The sequence below is a fragment of the Notolepis coatsorum genome (genome assembly GCF_963971535.1).
Source record: "Notolepis coatsorum genome assembly, chromosome: 6".
In the NCBI taxonomy this organism is placed as follows: domain Eukaryota; kingdom Metazoa; phylum Chordata; class Actinopteri; order Aulopiformes; family Paralepididae; genus Notolepis; species Notolepis coatsorum.
The window spans coordinates 87,260,298-87,276,922 of record NC_140170.1 but is presented as its reverse complement, the minus strand read 5'-3'; the positions used below and the strand labels follow the sequence as shown (position 1 = coordinate 87,276,922).

Sequence of the window (16,625 nt, the reverse complement as noted above, 5' to 3'; positions counted from 1 at the left end):
TTGCAACTGTAAGATGGCAAGATGGCTGCGACCAGAGATTCAAACTTGTATCCTCTATGTAAGGAGTAGTGACCCTGCTGTGACATGTGTCCTTTGCCAAGCGTGTGTGTGTCCAACATTCTTTGCAGTCGGTGCTGTCTCAAGTGGAACAGTCAGGCCACTCCCTTTGGATGCTTATTTTAAACTGGACCATTGTTACCCTGCTTATATCTATTTTATTTTCCACCTGCCTTATTGAATCTCGAAATAATTTAGCAAATCTTAATATTACATCTTAATAATCCTGAATTTCCCCAAGGGGATCAATAAAGGAATATCTTATCTTATCTTATTAACTGAAAATAATTTCCACCTTATATCTATCTACATCCATGTATTATGTGCTGCAGTCATGTCTATCATGACTCACCACTTTATGCCGAATATCAAACTAAATGTTACTAATTTTGTATAAACCAAACAACAGTCCCAGTCTCTGTACAAAATATTCCCCTGCCTGCATTGTTCCCTTCTGCACATTGTGCTGCATGAGAGGCTGCTTGTTGAACGTGCGTGGTGACTATTTTCAGACAGAATATCTTTGAACTGACCTTCATAGCAATTGTGTAGACCACCAGCTGTAAGAGGACACCATTACGTTGACGTGTACACACCATTTAAAGGGGACATATTGTAGGGATCGTAAATTTCTACACTCATAGGAATTTAATCGAGGTTGTTTAACAAAGACATGCCAAATTTTGTATTTGTTTGAACAGTTAAATGAGTGAGGTAGTGACATTGCCGGCCATAGAGGTGATTCGCATCTAAAGATTTACAACGGCCATTTACAACTTAACTTCTCACCTCAAGATATCTGAACGAACGGCTACGTGGCGTAGTGGGCAAGTTCGCCACGAATGACGGAGACGCTGGGCTTGCCTGTTCGAGCCCAGCGCTCCACATTGCTTTCAGTTTAGCTGGTCGTTCATACTAATACACATTGGCCGTATTAGGGGGTGGGAAACTGATGGGTGGGGATCGGGCGTTGTGGACAGCGACTCCTACAGGTCGGTTGGTGCGCCTGCACAGTAGAATCAGGAAGTGTCGGGGGCAGCGTGAGCCTCCCACGCGTTACTCCTCGCCACTGAGAGATCGAGCTGCGCAGGTGAAAAGATGCGACTGCTGTTACCTCAAGTACCGGAGGGGACTTGTGCTATGTATGACTTAGTCCACATTGCAGCCGGCTTGTGGGAGGCAAGAAACAGCGTTCGTGACAGGGGAGGGTTGAATTGGATGATACGAAATTGGGATGGGAGAAAAATATAGAAAAATGGGAGAAAAAGTGGATCCAAAAAAAAAAGGATATCTGAACGAAAGTGGGCTCAGTGGGCTCAGTGGCATTACTCATCATCATATTTATGTCGTTTTTTCAGTATAAAGTTTAGGGTCAAAAGCATGCAGTTTTAAACAAAGATCTGATGTGGTGCTTGTGTTGCCTAATACCATTATTAGCAAATCACACTATTAGCACACTCCTATGCAGAAAGTAAGATGTCAGAAACATCTCTGCCCAAATAGGAAGTAAACCAACCAGTGCTACCTTTACTCATATTGTTTTCCCCATATTAAATACTAAGTCGTCTCTAAATAATAGTAGTTAATAATAAAAATAGTTTCCCCACTTTACTAATAAGAACCGAAAATTTGTTGAAAAAAGTTAGATTCTATTACTTCATGCCGCCTGTGCAGCCACGTTTATTCACTGTGTCCATAGAAACTATGCAAAGAACGCGGCCAAATAAGTATGGTTTCCTTATGCAGAAATTATATATGTTTACTTTTCTGATAACTATATCATTGTACTGAACTCGTAAATGTTCAGACAAGCTTAATATTCGGTTATTTGTGATATATGATGTATACACACAATTCAAAATTATTCCTGCATTTTCTTTCAAACTAATTTGGTCACGGAGGTCAGTTTTTGTTACAGTAATAAGACACTTGGGGCAGAGCTGTTTTGCAGGCTGTGACATAGAGAGAGTGTGCACTATTAGTTCACAGAAAACTCTGTGTTTTATTGCTATTGGCTAACCTTTTTAAAGTTTAAGCTGGAAGAGAACACAGCTATATATTTCCCTTCTCACATATATCGAACAGTAAATGAACAGGCCAACATTTGTCAATGTTTATTATTATATTTTATAGGGCTTGGGAAGCGGGTGGTAAGAGTTAGACGGTTGTTATGCATCGCTACAGCATTGCATAGTGCCGGTCGCCGTCGTTGGTGGATCAAATAAAATTTGCTAAATTGCTAAATGTACAAAGACAGAGGAAGGGGTGGAGAGAAAGGCGGGTAGAGGTTTCTCTCATGATGGTCATGAGATTTCCTGTGGCAACGCCTCCCAATCATCTTTTAACCCAAAAGTCACCTGTCGACACACACAGCTGATGGGAGTGGTCCTCTACATGGCAGTTTGCCCCAGAAATGTGGCATCAGCTTTCCAACCCCTACCATAGAAGTGTTATGTCATGCAACAAATTGATGTACTACAGTATATAATTATGTCACAGAAACATATTGATAGGCACAGAAACATCCTTGACCATGCACAGTGGCTGGACACACTGTGGATTTGACGATGGCCGTGGTGCACTGTGTGATGAAGGCTCCCATGAATAACTAAATGACAAAGAGGATTTTACTTCTCCCCCACATGTGCTACTGCATCTGGTCAGTGATAAAAAAAGAAAAGTGGGGTATTTACTACTGCAAAGCAGCAGCTCAAATCCCAGCTCAATAACAAAAAGGTATTAAACACATTAAAGATTCACTGCTCACTGGACACACGGATAAGCCCAGAGATACTGAGCTTCTAAATTCAACCTGTATTCGCTGTGTGCTCGAGCAGGGTGCACATACAAACACACACACACACACACACACACACACACACACACACACACACACACACACACACACACACACACACACACACACACACACACACACACACACACACACACACACACACACACACACACACACACACACACACACAGGGGCGTAGCTGGGGGGTGGGAGCTTAGGATGATTCCAAGGGCCCAGCACTGGGGGGGGGCCCAAAAAAAATACTTTACTAGACATCACTCAGGTGTATTATTGATGCTCTCATTGATACTATGTTTGTTTCTGAAGTGTGTGTGTGTGTGTGTGTGTGTGTGTGTGTGTGTGTGTGTGTGTGTGTGTGTGTGTGTGTGTGTGTGTGTGTGTGTGTGTGTGTGTGTGTGTGTGTGTGTGTGTGTGTGTGTGTGTGTGTGTGTGTGTGTGTGTGTGTGTGTGTGTGTGTGTGTGTGTGTGTGTGTGATATATAGAGAGAGGGGGGGGGCTTTGGTAGACTATTGCATTGGTCCATTCATTGAAGATGAACGCAATGCGACATCCTTTACTAGGCTCACCCACCAACAGTGCAGGTGCTGAACTGCTGATCCGAATGTATAGGTAAAAACCATATTATGCGTTTTCATCAATAAATAAATGGCCAAAAAATATTTATATCGCGCGCTTACGCACGCTCGGATTCACTGGGGGCCTACAAATACATTCTTTCATGGGGCCCAGAATCTACAGCTACGCCCACACACACACATACACACACACACACACACACACACACACACACACATGCACACATACGCAACACGTGTAAAATGACTGTAATGTGATGTAATTATTGCATGATTATATTAATTCAATCTTTATTTATACTCGATAATACACTGAGTAATTATACTAATTTACAGTGCCGTCGAGATGTTACATACACAAGTGTCACAGTGTGTTCATAAATATAAAGACATCAGACAATAAGAATAATTAAGAGCACATTTTAAAATACATTAAAAAAATAATAATAATAAAAAATCTTTTTAAAAGAATAAAATAGCTCAAAATTAAAACAGAGGTAATAATTTAAAAACAATTACATATTGTGGTGACCTGATTGGTCATTAAAGTTCTAAACCAACCCATAGACACTAGAGTGTCTAGTTTCAGTGTTTCCTGCACGGTATTCCATGATGTAGGGGCAAAAAAGCCAAAAGCAGATCTACCAAGTTCAGTACAAACTCTAGGCACTCTAAGTGTAAGCCAAAAACTGGATCGTGTACGACAGGGTCCAGTGGTCCATTCCAATAAAGAACTAATATAATTTGGACAATCTCTAATTATGGCTTTATAGATAAAAAGATTGCAATGCAACTTACGTCTCTCTGCCAGAGAGGCCCACCCGACCTTATTATATAGGATACAATGGTGAGTACCATAACTATCACCGGTGATAAATCGAATGGCTGAATGATAAACAGAGTCTAAGGGCTTAAGAGTGGAAGCCGCTGCATGTCTATAAATCACATCTCCGTAATCCAAAACAGATAGGAACACTGCTTCAACAACTCTCTTTCTACTAATCATAGGGAAGTTGGCTCTATTTCTATACAAAAAGCCAATCTTTTTCCGTAATTTACTGGCGAGAACGCCCACATGATATTTAAATGTAAGTCCTTCATCAATCCAAATACCAAGGTATTTGTATTCTGAAACTCTCTCGATATCAGAACTGTTCAGAGTCGATATATGCAAGTCACTATAAACAATATTTTTGGCTTTGGAAAACAACATGAATTTAGTTTTACTGGCATTAAGCACCAATTTTAGACTAATAAGTGCATCTTGCAGGGCGTCAAAGGAGAGTTGTAAATATTTAGTGGCCAGTTGAATCAGCAGTACAATAGAGAACTGTGTCATCCGCGTAAAGGTGGCTTTGACAGCTGCTCAGAGATGAGACAATATTATTAATATAAATGGTAAATAAGACCGGGCCGAGGATTGATCCCTGTGGAACACCTTTTGTGATGGGTAGAAGCTCTGATTGGGCATTTCCCATTTTCACACACTGAAATCTTTCTGTTAAATAGTTTTGAAACCAACTGCAAGCACCTGCATCAAAGCCAACACTCTGCAATCTTTGTAAGAGGAGAAGGTGGTCAACAGTATCAAACGTCGACAAATCTACAAACAGGGCAGCACAATGCTTTCCTTTGTCAAGGGAATATATAAAGAATGTCATTATGTACTAGTCTATGTGCTCCTTCTAACTAATGTACTTTTGGTAATGATGATAATGTAATGACCAAGTAGAGAAGCCTAACCAGGGACAGGGGTCGGAAATTTGCCTATAGAAATCCTACATGCAATACATCGGTATCGTGTTATTGTAACTCCAGTCAGTGCCAATTACTTTTTCAATTTTTGGCTCCAATCATTTATTTTATATTAAACTGCCATTAATTACTATTGAAATTCAATAATGTGGTCGCTGATTGGAGGGAGGCTATCTCTAATTAAACCAGCATTGGTTTTGGAACTCTAACTACATTTTAACACTATTGAATTTCGATGGTAATTTATGGGGTTTAATATAAAGAATAATAACAATAATAATAATTGGAGTCAGAATTTGAGAAAGTAATTGCCACTGATTGGAGGGGGGAAATATACAAGGATCCAAATACAATTTATTTTAGACCTCTTGATCATTACATTGCAATGCATTTGATGTTTTTATACCCTGATCAAATATTACATTTCCTTTTTAAAAGGTTGCTGATTGTTGTCCACCTACCCTGACTATGATAATAAAGATTTGAACTTCCCCACATGCAAAGAGACAGAGGTTTTGAAGATAGAAATTGAATACATGTATGTGAAAATCCAATATCAAACCAACTTTACCCCAGTGTTCCCCGTGGATAGTCAATACAGTAAGGCATCTGCACACAGACTCTTATTCATCACCACCAAAGTGTGTGTGTGTGTGTGTGTGTGTGTGTGTGTGTGTGTGTGTGTGTGTGTGTGTGTGTGTGTGTGTGTGTGTGTGTGTGTGTGTGTGTGTGTGTGTGTGTGTGTGTGTGTGTGTGTGTGTGTGTGTGTGTGTGTGTGTGTGTGTGTGTGGGCTGGGGGGGGGGGGGGGACTTGGGAGGATACCCTTTTGGAAAATCGGACTTCTTCAGGAATCCATGTGAGGATTCAGCATTTTATGCAGTAAACAGTGTGAACATAAATATAAAACCCCAGACTATGCAATTTCCAGGGGCTAGACATAGCATTAACCATGAATAATAATTTTTATAGGGAATGTAATGTAATGAAATAAAGTGGCCTTTATATAGCCTTAAATCACTTTGAAACGCAGTTAGCCTATAGGCCAGGGGCCTGTTGTTATCTAACATGACAGCTCGGTAGCAGCTGCTTGAATAGGAGCCAACTGATGAACTGATTAACTTGAATATTATATGACAATTATACATTAATAATAGATAGCTATGACTATGAGTTACTGAGTTTTCTTATTTTTCCTCTGAAGTTTTTGTTGTTGTTGTTATGTTCAATGTTAGAACCATTATACTGGCTCTTGAAAACTCCCTCTGAAATAAAATGTTGCATCATCGAATTACATTGACTAATTATTTTTCTGCTCATCTGACAGGCCCATATAGCTGTGTAGTGTGCAGAGAGGAGATTCCGGTGAGCGAACATGGCGCCTGCTGTCGGAGGACCTCAGGGCTATACACCACCAGAGGGTGGCTGGGGATGGATGGTGGTGGTTGGGGCCTTCATCTCCATAGGCTTCTCCTATGCCTTCCCCAAGTCCATCACTGTCTTCTTCAAGGAGATCGAAGTCATCTTCAATTGTACTAGTAGCCAGGTGTCCTGGATCTCCTCCATCATGCTGGCTGTCATGTATGGTGGAGGTGAGCTATGTGCCAAATTCAATCAACCAACAATGGGTTTTGATAGCATTTCACATTTTGTACAGATTAACAGGGGAACTGCACCCAATTTCAGAATTCATACATAATGTTATTCCTTTGGTCTAAGACAGTACAAGGATATTAGTGAAAATGAGCAACTCTCTACTGTGCAAAACTACAGTGCTAAAACTCAAACTTGTGATGTCATAAGTATAAAATCTGAAGCTGCTCCATAGACATTGAATGGGGAAATATTGTATTGATGACACTGAAAGCACCCAGGGGAATGTTCTTAGTTCATACATACATTTTATATTCCATAACTGAGACCACCACTACTCATTTGGGTTTAAAAGGGAAAACAACCATTCTGTGGGTCCACAAAATCAGTCTCGCATTCACTGTCAATGGAGCAGCTCCAGACTTTATACTTGATGACATCACAAGTGTGATTCTTATTTCTCTGGTTTCTGTCTTTGGGAGAGAGTAGCTCATGTTCACAATTATTTTAGTGGTGCTCCCCTTTAAATATTGAATGACAGCATTTATTAATCTAATTTACAATGGCGAAAACAACTCAGATTAGGTGCTTTTTGTGGTGCCATTAAGTGCCACGTCTTATTGTGGAGGATTTTTCTCCTAGAATTTGTTTGTCAATCAACTTTACACAACCGAGTAAGTAAAGTAATTGCCCAGATTGTTAGTCATGGTACAGGTAATACTACCCCTCCATATGATGGAATAGATGCCATCCTTTGATTAGCCGTCTGTCTGTTCCTGTTTGTTCACCTGCAGTTTATAACAAACTGAACCCACTCAATGTGAATGCTGAGGTTAAAGCAAGAGTGTAGATGTGAGTGAAGGAAGTGCAACTGCACCAGGCCCATGGTGTTGGGGCCCAATGAGAGGCCCCTCCCAAGAGTACAGGTACCTACCTACACATGACATAAAAGTTGCATTCACATTATCAATATTCAGCTATAAGAGGGGGTAGGGACAATCAAAATGGTTCACCTGGGCCAATTGTGACCTCTCTTATGAAAAGGTATTATGGTACTGCTATTCCAGAAAACTACTGTGGTAAATTATTTATACAATGGCCGGCGGTATCACAGTCAAACTGAAATGACAGTGAAACTAGTATATATTTTTTGTAAGGGCTAACTCTGCCAGTAGGTTTAAGTGTTCAAGATTGAGATTAAGAGTATTGTCTTTATTGTGAAACTTGAATCAAACTTTCCTCATTTAAATAAAAATAATGGAGCTTCTAAAAGCCTCTATTGAAGCGTGGTCCCTGACAGTGTAACGTTATCTGTCTCCAGATCCCATGAATGGGTTTTGGCCCTGTGTGCACATTATACCAGATGAATGTTGTCCCTTGTGATGGACGAGGACTAGGTAAGGTGCTTTGCATGAAAGTGGAAGACCAATAAGGGGCTGTCTGCACTGGAAGAGTGAACTGGATGCGAGATGTCACACAGATCCAGCCGGTCAGGCTTTGATAGCACTCTTCATCCGCATGACATTCAATACGCAACAAGTAAACAAGACGAAAGCCTTTCTCTGGTCTGCATCCCCTTAACAATTGTGTGTATTGAGCTGTACTGTACTGTACCCATTCTGCAATCTGATCATTAAAATGTCCAATCAATCAATCAAAACGCAAAGCGCAGCGTTCAAAAGGACTCCCATTCTCCCACCAGACTGTCTTTGGCCTGAAAACAAAGTGCTGTCATACAGTGAAAGATACCAATTGTTATAATGTGACATGAACTGATGGCATCTTTTTAGATCTCAGGAAAGTTTATGAGATCTAAAATAATCTTTTATACGGCCAACTGATATTATCCTTTCAAAACTATTATTTTAGAGAAAAAGGATTTCCACTTTAAAATTTAAGATTTGCATGTTTTTTTTCTTTTCATTTTTGGAAGCACAACATCTGCAAGCTATAATAAAAACAACCTTTTTACAGGACAACCTTGAGTAGATAAGTGCAGTATATTTCATGCATACTTTGGTAGCATGCATAGTGTTGTAGGCTTCAGTCTTGAGCATAGCAGCACATATTGTGTTAAGTAAGAGTCCATAGCTGCAACACCTTTAAAAATGGAGTCTCAGTTAATTATGCATATATGTCAGAGGGGCACATAAAATATGTGTGTAGTCCAGAAAGTGGGTTAATCCCTCAGTAAACCTATATGTAGCTGCCATGGACCCTGTCATGGAATCAATGCTGCTTATTGTTTAGCCACACATACCTTCCAAAAGTAGCACTTAACGCCAGTGTAACATGCGATTAGGAGTAGCGTAAGTGAAAGGTCACTGGGTCACACTGAGATTCTCAGAGGGTTCTCAGCGTTTCCCCTCAGTTGAGTTGTTTGTCGTTAGCTTGGCTCTATGGCAGCACATGATGACCACATGATTGTGTGGGCTGAGTGACCTCTGACCTTTTGCGCGGCCAGAACACATAGAGCCTGTGAGATTTGCACATAATAGAAATACATGCCTGAAGAGCGTCAAAGTGGGTTATGGACTACAATGCACTGCACTAATGTTCCTGTTCCCATGGGATGGTGATTACAAATGCACCCTTTTAAATTCGTAGATGCCTTTGCTGATTGGCGTCTTCCTTACAGTATAAAGCAATGTCATTGATATGAATGAATGGCATTTGAATCACGTCAGTATAAGTACTTGAGTTTGAGCACATCTTCAAGTTAATTTATGTACTTTTCTAGTCTTTCCATTTTTGATTGATTACGTTCGTAATATTCTACATTGGTTCTGTCTCCTACCTATTTATCCTAAGTAACCCCTTCCCCCTCTCCTGCTAGATGGAAGGAAGGAACTCATTGTTAATGTGGAGGCTGCCTGCTTTAGCATCTAAAAAGACTTTGATTGATTGATTGAAAAGTTTATTAACAGATTGCAGAATGGGTACAGTACAGTACAGCTCAATACATACAATTGTTAAGGGGATGCAGACCAGAGAAAGACTTTCGACTTGTTTACATCAGGGTCCCCCATTTTCAATTCATCATAACATATATGACATACATGACATACAGATAGACAGTACTGCTACATCTATACATTTATGACATATCAGATTTGCAAATACAGTACTGTTTGTGATACAAAAGTGTCCAGAAAAGGAGTGTATATACATTTGGCATAGAAACTGTACATTGGAGGAGGTTGGTTGGGTGGGGTGGGGTTGGGTGGGTTGGGTGAGGGCTGTACATTGGAGGTGGGGGGGGGGGGGGGGGGGGGGGTTGGGAAGGGGACACACACACATTTTACACTGTACATTTGAATATTGACAAAGCCTTACTTGGTCATTTACTGTACAACTAGGTTAGGACATTTGTAGGGGCCAGTTTCGAATTGCAGTCTCACGTAGGTGTTTTTTTAGAGTGTTTTTGAAGGTGGGTAGTGATTCACATTCCTTTACAGCTTTAGGCAGGGCGTTCCACATTGATGTGGCATAATTGCGAAACGTGTTTAGTCCCTTGTTTGATCCGAATCTGGGTTTTACATGATTTGTGGAGCTCCCTCTGGTGTTGTGATCGTGGTATTCACTGACCTTTGGGAAGTATTTTGACATGTACATGGGTACCTTGGTCGCGTAGTGTATCTTGTAGACCAGGCCCATTGCAAGTTGCTGTACTCTGTCATCTACTCTAAGCCATCCTAGGTTGTCAAAGTGGGCAGGGGTGAGGTGGGTTCTAGGAGTCAGGTCAAGTAGTAGTCTGACTAGCTTGTTTTGAGATGTTTGTAATTTGTTTTTTAGTGCCTTTGAGGTGCTTTGGTACCATGAGGTGCAAGCATAGTCGTAGTACCCTTGAATGAGTGCTCCTGCTAGAGTCTTCAGGGTATTCTTGTTTACCAGAGAGGAGATCCGGTACAAGAATCGCGTTCGTTGGTTGACTTTTTTTATTACATTGGATGCCATTTTGTCACAGGAAAGATTAGCCTCTAGGATGGAACCCAGGTAGGTAATTTCATCTTTCCTTGTGATAATATTGTCACCCACTGTAACCGAGAAGCCGTCGGTCTTGCTGAGTTTGTTATTTGAACCGAAGAGAATGGACTCTGTTTTGCCCATGTGTAATGATAGTTTGTTGTCGGCGAGCCATATGCAGATTTTGCCTAGTTCCGAGCTGAGGGCTTTTTCAACCTGTAACTTGTTCTTGTCAGAGACCAGCAGGGCTGAGTCGTCCGCAAACAGGAACAAGTTGCAGTCACAAGCTGACGACATGTCATTTGCATAAATTAGGAATAGTAGCGGTCCTAGTATGCTTTCTTGTGGAACACCACAGCTCACTGTGAGGGGGGGGGATAGTGTACCGTTTACTTCCACCATCTGTTCCCTCCCCTCCAGGTAGGATTGTATCCAGCTCACTGATAAACTAATTGCTTTTAGCTTGTCAATCAGAATGGTGTGATTGACAGTGTCGAAGGCCTTTTGTAGGTCCAGCATGACCATGCCGCAGTATTTGCCCGCGTCCACCTCTTGTTTGATGTGGTCGTTCAAGTAGAGAAGGCATGTGTCAGTGGAGTGGGATGTTCTGAAGCCAGATTGGAATTCGTAGATTAGATTTTTTTCCGCGAGGTACTTTTCGATCTGTTCGTATACTATTTTTTCCATGACTTTCGAGATGGATGTAAGGATAGAAACAGGGCGGTAGTTACCCGGGTCTAATTTGCTGCCCTTTTTGTGCAGGGGTGTTACTCTCGCAATTTTGAAGTCCTTGGGGACGTGTCCCTGTTTTATGGAGAGGTTTATTATGTGTGTGATGACTGGGGTGATGGCTGCTGCTGAGTCTCTGAGGAATTTGGAGGGGATGTTGTCATGGCCAGTGGCCTTGTTTGGTTGGAGGGCGCTCAGTTTTTTGAGTACCTCATCTGTAGTTACTATTTCCAGTTTGAAGTCGTCTTTGTGGACGCCTAGGTTCTTGTAGTATGCTACTATGTGTTCTACCCCATACTGCCCTGAGTGGGAGGGTAGTTTGTTTACCAGTGTTGTGGCTATGTTTGTGAAGAAAGTGTTTAAGTAATTGGCTACATCCAGCTTGTCTGTGATGAGCGTGTTGTCCGTCTTTATGTTTATGTTTGAGAACCTGGTTTTGAGTTTTTTACTACAGCCTAGTTGATTGTTGAGTAATTTCCAAAGTTCACGTGGTTTATTTTTGTTTTCCTCGGTTTTGTCATTGATGAAATTTTTTTTAGCAGTTTTGATCATGGAGTTTACGTCATTTCTTAGTCTGTTTCTTTCTAGTTTGAGTTCAGTCACGTGGTCTTGGAGTTCACTGCTCGTGCTTTTGGTAAGCTTTGACTGACTTTTACGAAACTCAGAGCATTTTTTGTCTCTGGCTTTCATAGCGGTCAGTATTTCAGTGTGCATCCATGGCTCAGCGCGATTTTTTACCCTGGTGGTTCTTAGGGGGGCCATGTTGTTTAGTATTGATGAAAATTTGGTTTTGAAGCCAAGCCAAGTTTCTTCAACCAGTGTACCATTGAGTTCATCTGACCTCAATGGTACAATGTCTCGCTCTCTGCTGGCAAATGAGTCTGGACAACCTCTAAACAAAATCTGTCAGATTCTATTTAGGTTCATTGGTCATTGGGGAGGTGGGGGGGATTGGCAGAGAGGGGCTGAAGCGTCTTCCTCATGAATCCTTGTTCTCATTTTGGCCTGTTGTTATAGGCCACATAGGGAGATGGCATTCTGTCAGCTGGACCTTCCGTGCCATTTAGATGTGTGTTTACAGACCATTGTTGAGTTGAGTTAGAGTTGAATCTGTGGCACATGCATATTGACAAGTTTGTCTCCTGTCTCTACATCTGGTCATTCATTCCCAACAACATTGTACACGGTTGACCAACAATAAAATGTATGTAGGAAAAATGTCCAAAAAAGGTACCTGAGGCAGATACGGTCAAGATCCCCCCCACTCTCTCTCTCTCTCTCTCTCTCTCTCTCTCTCTCTCTCTCTCTCTCTCTCTCTCTCTCTCTCTCTCTCTCTCTCTCTCTCTCTCTCTCTCTCTCTCTCTCTCTCTCTCTCTCTCTCTCTCTCTCTCTCTCTCTCTCTCTCTCTCTCCCATTAATGGGAATCCACTAACCATGACCGTTGGCCATGTAAACCTTATGAATGCATGAACCATGACATATCGATAGATTCATTGCAGTTGTCATGTTTTGTGAGAGTTCACATTATGAATGGTTTGAGAACACAGATACTGCAGTGCAGCATTAAAATAAAGAAATCATTGCAGAAGTTGAGTATGAATTCACTGCTGCAAAGCTGTGACATTGGGGCTCTCTGCTGGTCAAATGTAGAATTCAACATTACTAGTTTAACACAATGCTGTAGCTGTCGTCTCTTTTGTTATCTCTGGTGCGTGTGTGTGTAATGTAGGATATAATTTTTTCACTAATTCTTTTGCAGTTTTCAGTTGCAATTGTGTTATCTCTCTTTCACCCTCTGGCGTCTGTGTGTGTGTGTGTGTGTGTGTGTGTGTGTGTGTGTGTGTGTGTGTGTGTGTGTGTGTGTGTGTGTGTGTGTGTGTGTGTGTGTGTGTGTGTGTGTGTGTGTGTGTGTGTGTGTGTGTGTGTGTGCGTGTGCGTGTGTGTGTGTGTGTGTGTGTGTGTGTGTGTGTGTGTGTGTGTGTGTGTGTGTGTGTGTGTGTGTGTGTGTGTGTGTGTGTGTGTGTGTGTGATCACATTACAGGTCCCATTAGCAGTATCCTGGTTAACAAATATGGGAGTCGCCCCGTTATGATGCTGGGAGGATGCCTTTCTGGATCAGGCCTCATTGCTGCCTCTTTCTGCAACTCTCTCGTAGGCCTGTACTTCTGTATTGGCGTGGTAGGAGGTGTGCAATCGTGTCCATCCATACAAGTCTGACTACCAATGTTTAATTGAACTCTGTCGCCATCTAGTGCCCTTTTACAAAATGGTAAACCCCTTTCCTTAACCCCTTGTCTCAGTATTGTATATCCTCATGAGAAATCCACCATTCATAACAAAAATCTGAGAATATTTTCAAATATAACCTAAGGTTAACTAGTATATTGTTTGTATTCATTGTTTTCATAGGTTTGGGATTGGCTTTCAATCTTAACCCAGCCCTCACCATGATTGGAAAGTATTTCTTCCACAAGCGTCCCATTGCTAATGGAATTGCCATGGCTGGCAGCCCAGTGTTCCTCTCCACCCTGGCTCCTTTGAACACCTGGTTCTTTGACCACTTTGGCTGGAGGGGGAGTTTCCTGATCTTGGGGGGCCTGCTATTCAACTGCTGTGTTGCTGGTTCTCTCATGCGACCCATAGGACCAAAACCTCAGCCTGTAGAAAAAACGACAGAGAGGAAGACTGTGCTGCAGACCATCAACGGCTTCATTGACCTCACCCTGTTCAAGCACCGTGGCTTCTTGCTTTACCTCTTGGGCAACGTCATCATGTTCTTCGGCCTCTTCGCTCCACTGGTGTTCCTCAGTAATTTTGCCAAGAGTAAAGACATCCCAAAAGAGAAGGCAGCTTTCCTGCTGTCTGTGCTGGCCTTTGTGGACATGGTTGCTCGACCCTCCATGGGCATAGTGGCCAGCACTAAGTATGTCCGGCCCAGAGTGCAATATTTCTTTGCTGCTGCTGTGTTGTACAACGGTGTGTGTCACGTTCTAGCACCCATATCAGTAGACTACATGGGCTTTGTGATATACGCCATCTTCTTTGGCTTTGCCTTTGGCTGGCTGAGTTCTGTGCTGTTTGAGACCTTGATGGACCTGGTGGGAACACAGCGTTTCTCCAGTGCTGTTGGACTGGTCACCATTGTGGAATGTTGTCCTGTACTGTTGGGGCCCCCTTTGCTCGGTGAGTATAATGAATAGTGTATGACCATTTTCAATGTATCACTCCCATTATTATTTGTCTGTTTGTTGTTATGAACAAGTAATTGACCTATCTAAAGCCGCACCCTCTTTTCTTGATCCTCCAATCACAACTGTTTGCCTCCCTCTGACAAACCTCCCAATCACAACTGGTGTTTGTCCGAAGGAAACAACAGTTATGATTGGAGGGGTGAAGTAAAGAGGGCAGGGATTGAGATAGGTCCATTATGATGACACGTGATATATATTATATATATATATTATATGGTAAAAAATGCAACTCTCATGATCTATACAGGAAGGTTCAAAGACATCTATGATGACTACAAGTACACCTACCAGGGCTGTGGGATCATTCTCATCATTGCCAGTATTTTCCTGTTTGTGGGAATGGGAACCAACTATCGTCTGCTGGACAAAGAGAAGAAGGAGGAGGAGAGGAGGGCCAAGGTGGAGGGCAGAGAGGAAGAGTCCAACAAGGACAACACTGCCAAAGAGGTGGCAGAGGCCAAGACCGCAGAAGAAGCCGTCTAATTTCTCTGCTTCAGAAGTTACATTTGTTATAGCCTACTGTACATGTTGCTAAGAATAGGCGAATGATACATTGATGAAAAGAAAAATTATGCTGGTGTTAAGCAGTAGTCATTCTTCTGTCCCATTTACAGTAAGCTACTTCTCCATTGGTTGACAATGAATTGTTATAGTATGACCACAGCAAGGTGCACTTATACTCAAATGCACTTAAGTGTGTGAAAGAGGAAATGATGGATTGTTTGCAATCTTACCACTTACAACATTTGCAGTGTAGGCCTTCATTTTTTAAAGAGCCTGTAAATGTTTTCTGTGAAAGCACTTGACTACAGTATTCCCCTTAACATTCTATTGTTGTTTTGGATCACATTTGTATAGATTTCTTAATGTAAGGAACCAGTGGCACTATGTAGGCCTATAGTTGTTGAAGATATACTGTACATGTATAAATACTGAAGGCCAACTGTCACTTTATATATATTCCATAAATATGCCTATATGTCTTGACCATATAGTATATAAGTCTTGACTTCTCCAAAAAAATTAAGCATATCATTCTGCAAGTCCATTGACAAAATAAAAAGATGTGTGAGCACTTACGTTTCATTGTAGTGTATGTCTCTATATTAAAGATTCTAGCCTATATAAACTATAATCTATTTCCAGTGTGTCTCCCTTAAATTTGTAATTGGCAAGGAACAGAGGTGGAAAGTAGGTGAGCCTATACCTACAAACATTGGGCTACCTAAATTATTGATTCTCAACCTTTTTCACATCAAGGACCTCAAATTGATACACAGAAGGAATTCTGGACTTTATCATATCCAACAACAAAAATCTGCTCAGATGGGGGTCACAGAAAAATAATCTTATCAAACGTGGTCGGACCCACTGCCTTAGTCGGTCCACGTTTGATAATATAATTTTTCTGGGACCCCCATCTGAGCAGATTTTTGTTGTTGGATATGATAAAGTCCAGAATTCCTTCTGTGTCTGTACTGTAGTTGAGGAGATACCTCCACTAGCCAGAGTTTAGCCTTGCTGGCCTGTCTGGCACAGAGTGAGCGTATTGTCTTTAGAACCTGGCTGGACCCTGGCTGAGACAGCCACCTTTCACAACCTGTCCAAAGCTGGCTGTGACTGTTGGTTTAGCTTGTGTACCACAGTTGGTGCCGGTGGTGTGAATTTTGAAAGGTTGCCTATCCAGATAGTTTACAAGAAACACAATGGAGACACAAACCTAACCATAGGCTACCATACCATACCATGCTAGATCATGGCTAGCCCCAGCCAGGCTGAACAGCTAATGGAGACAAGGCACTAAATTAAATAGTGCATTAAACTATGCCAACGTTTTCTGGGAACCCCTTGAACACTTCCAATGACCCCTGGGGGACCCTGGA

The 16,625-nt window shown here is 41.7% G+C and overlaps 1 protein-coding gene across 1 annotated transcript; it reads left to right on the top strand.

The window, feature by feature from the left end:
- Positions 1-6,578: 6,578 nt before the first annotated feature.
- On the top strand, positions 6,579-15,225 carry LOC311229598 (monocarboxylate transporter 1-like; the record flags this gene model as incomplete). The annotated part of the gene is made up of 4 exons (XM_084315673.1): positions 6,579-6,795; positions 13,533-13,676; positions 13,901-14,674; positions 14,990-15,225. 4 exons carry the CDS (start codon positions 6,579-6,581, stop codon positions 15,223-15,225), a joined length of 1,371 nt encoding a protein of 456 aa, XP_084171799.1.
- Positions 15,226-16,625: the final 1,400 nt, after the last annotated feature.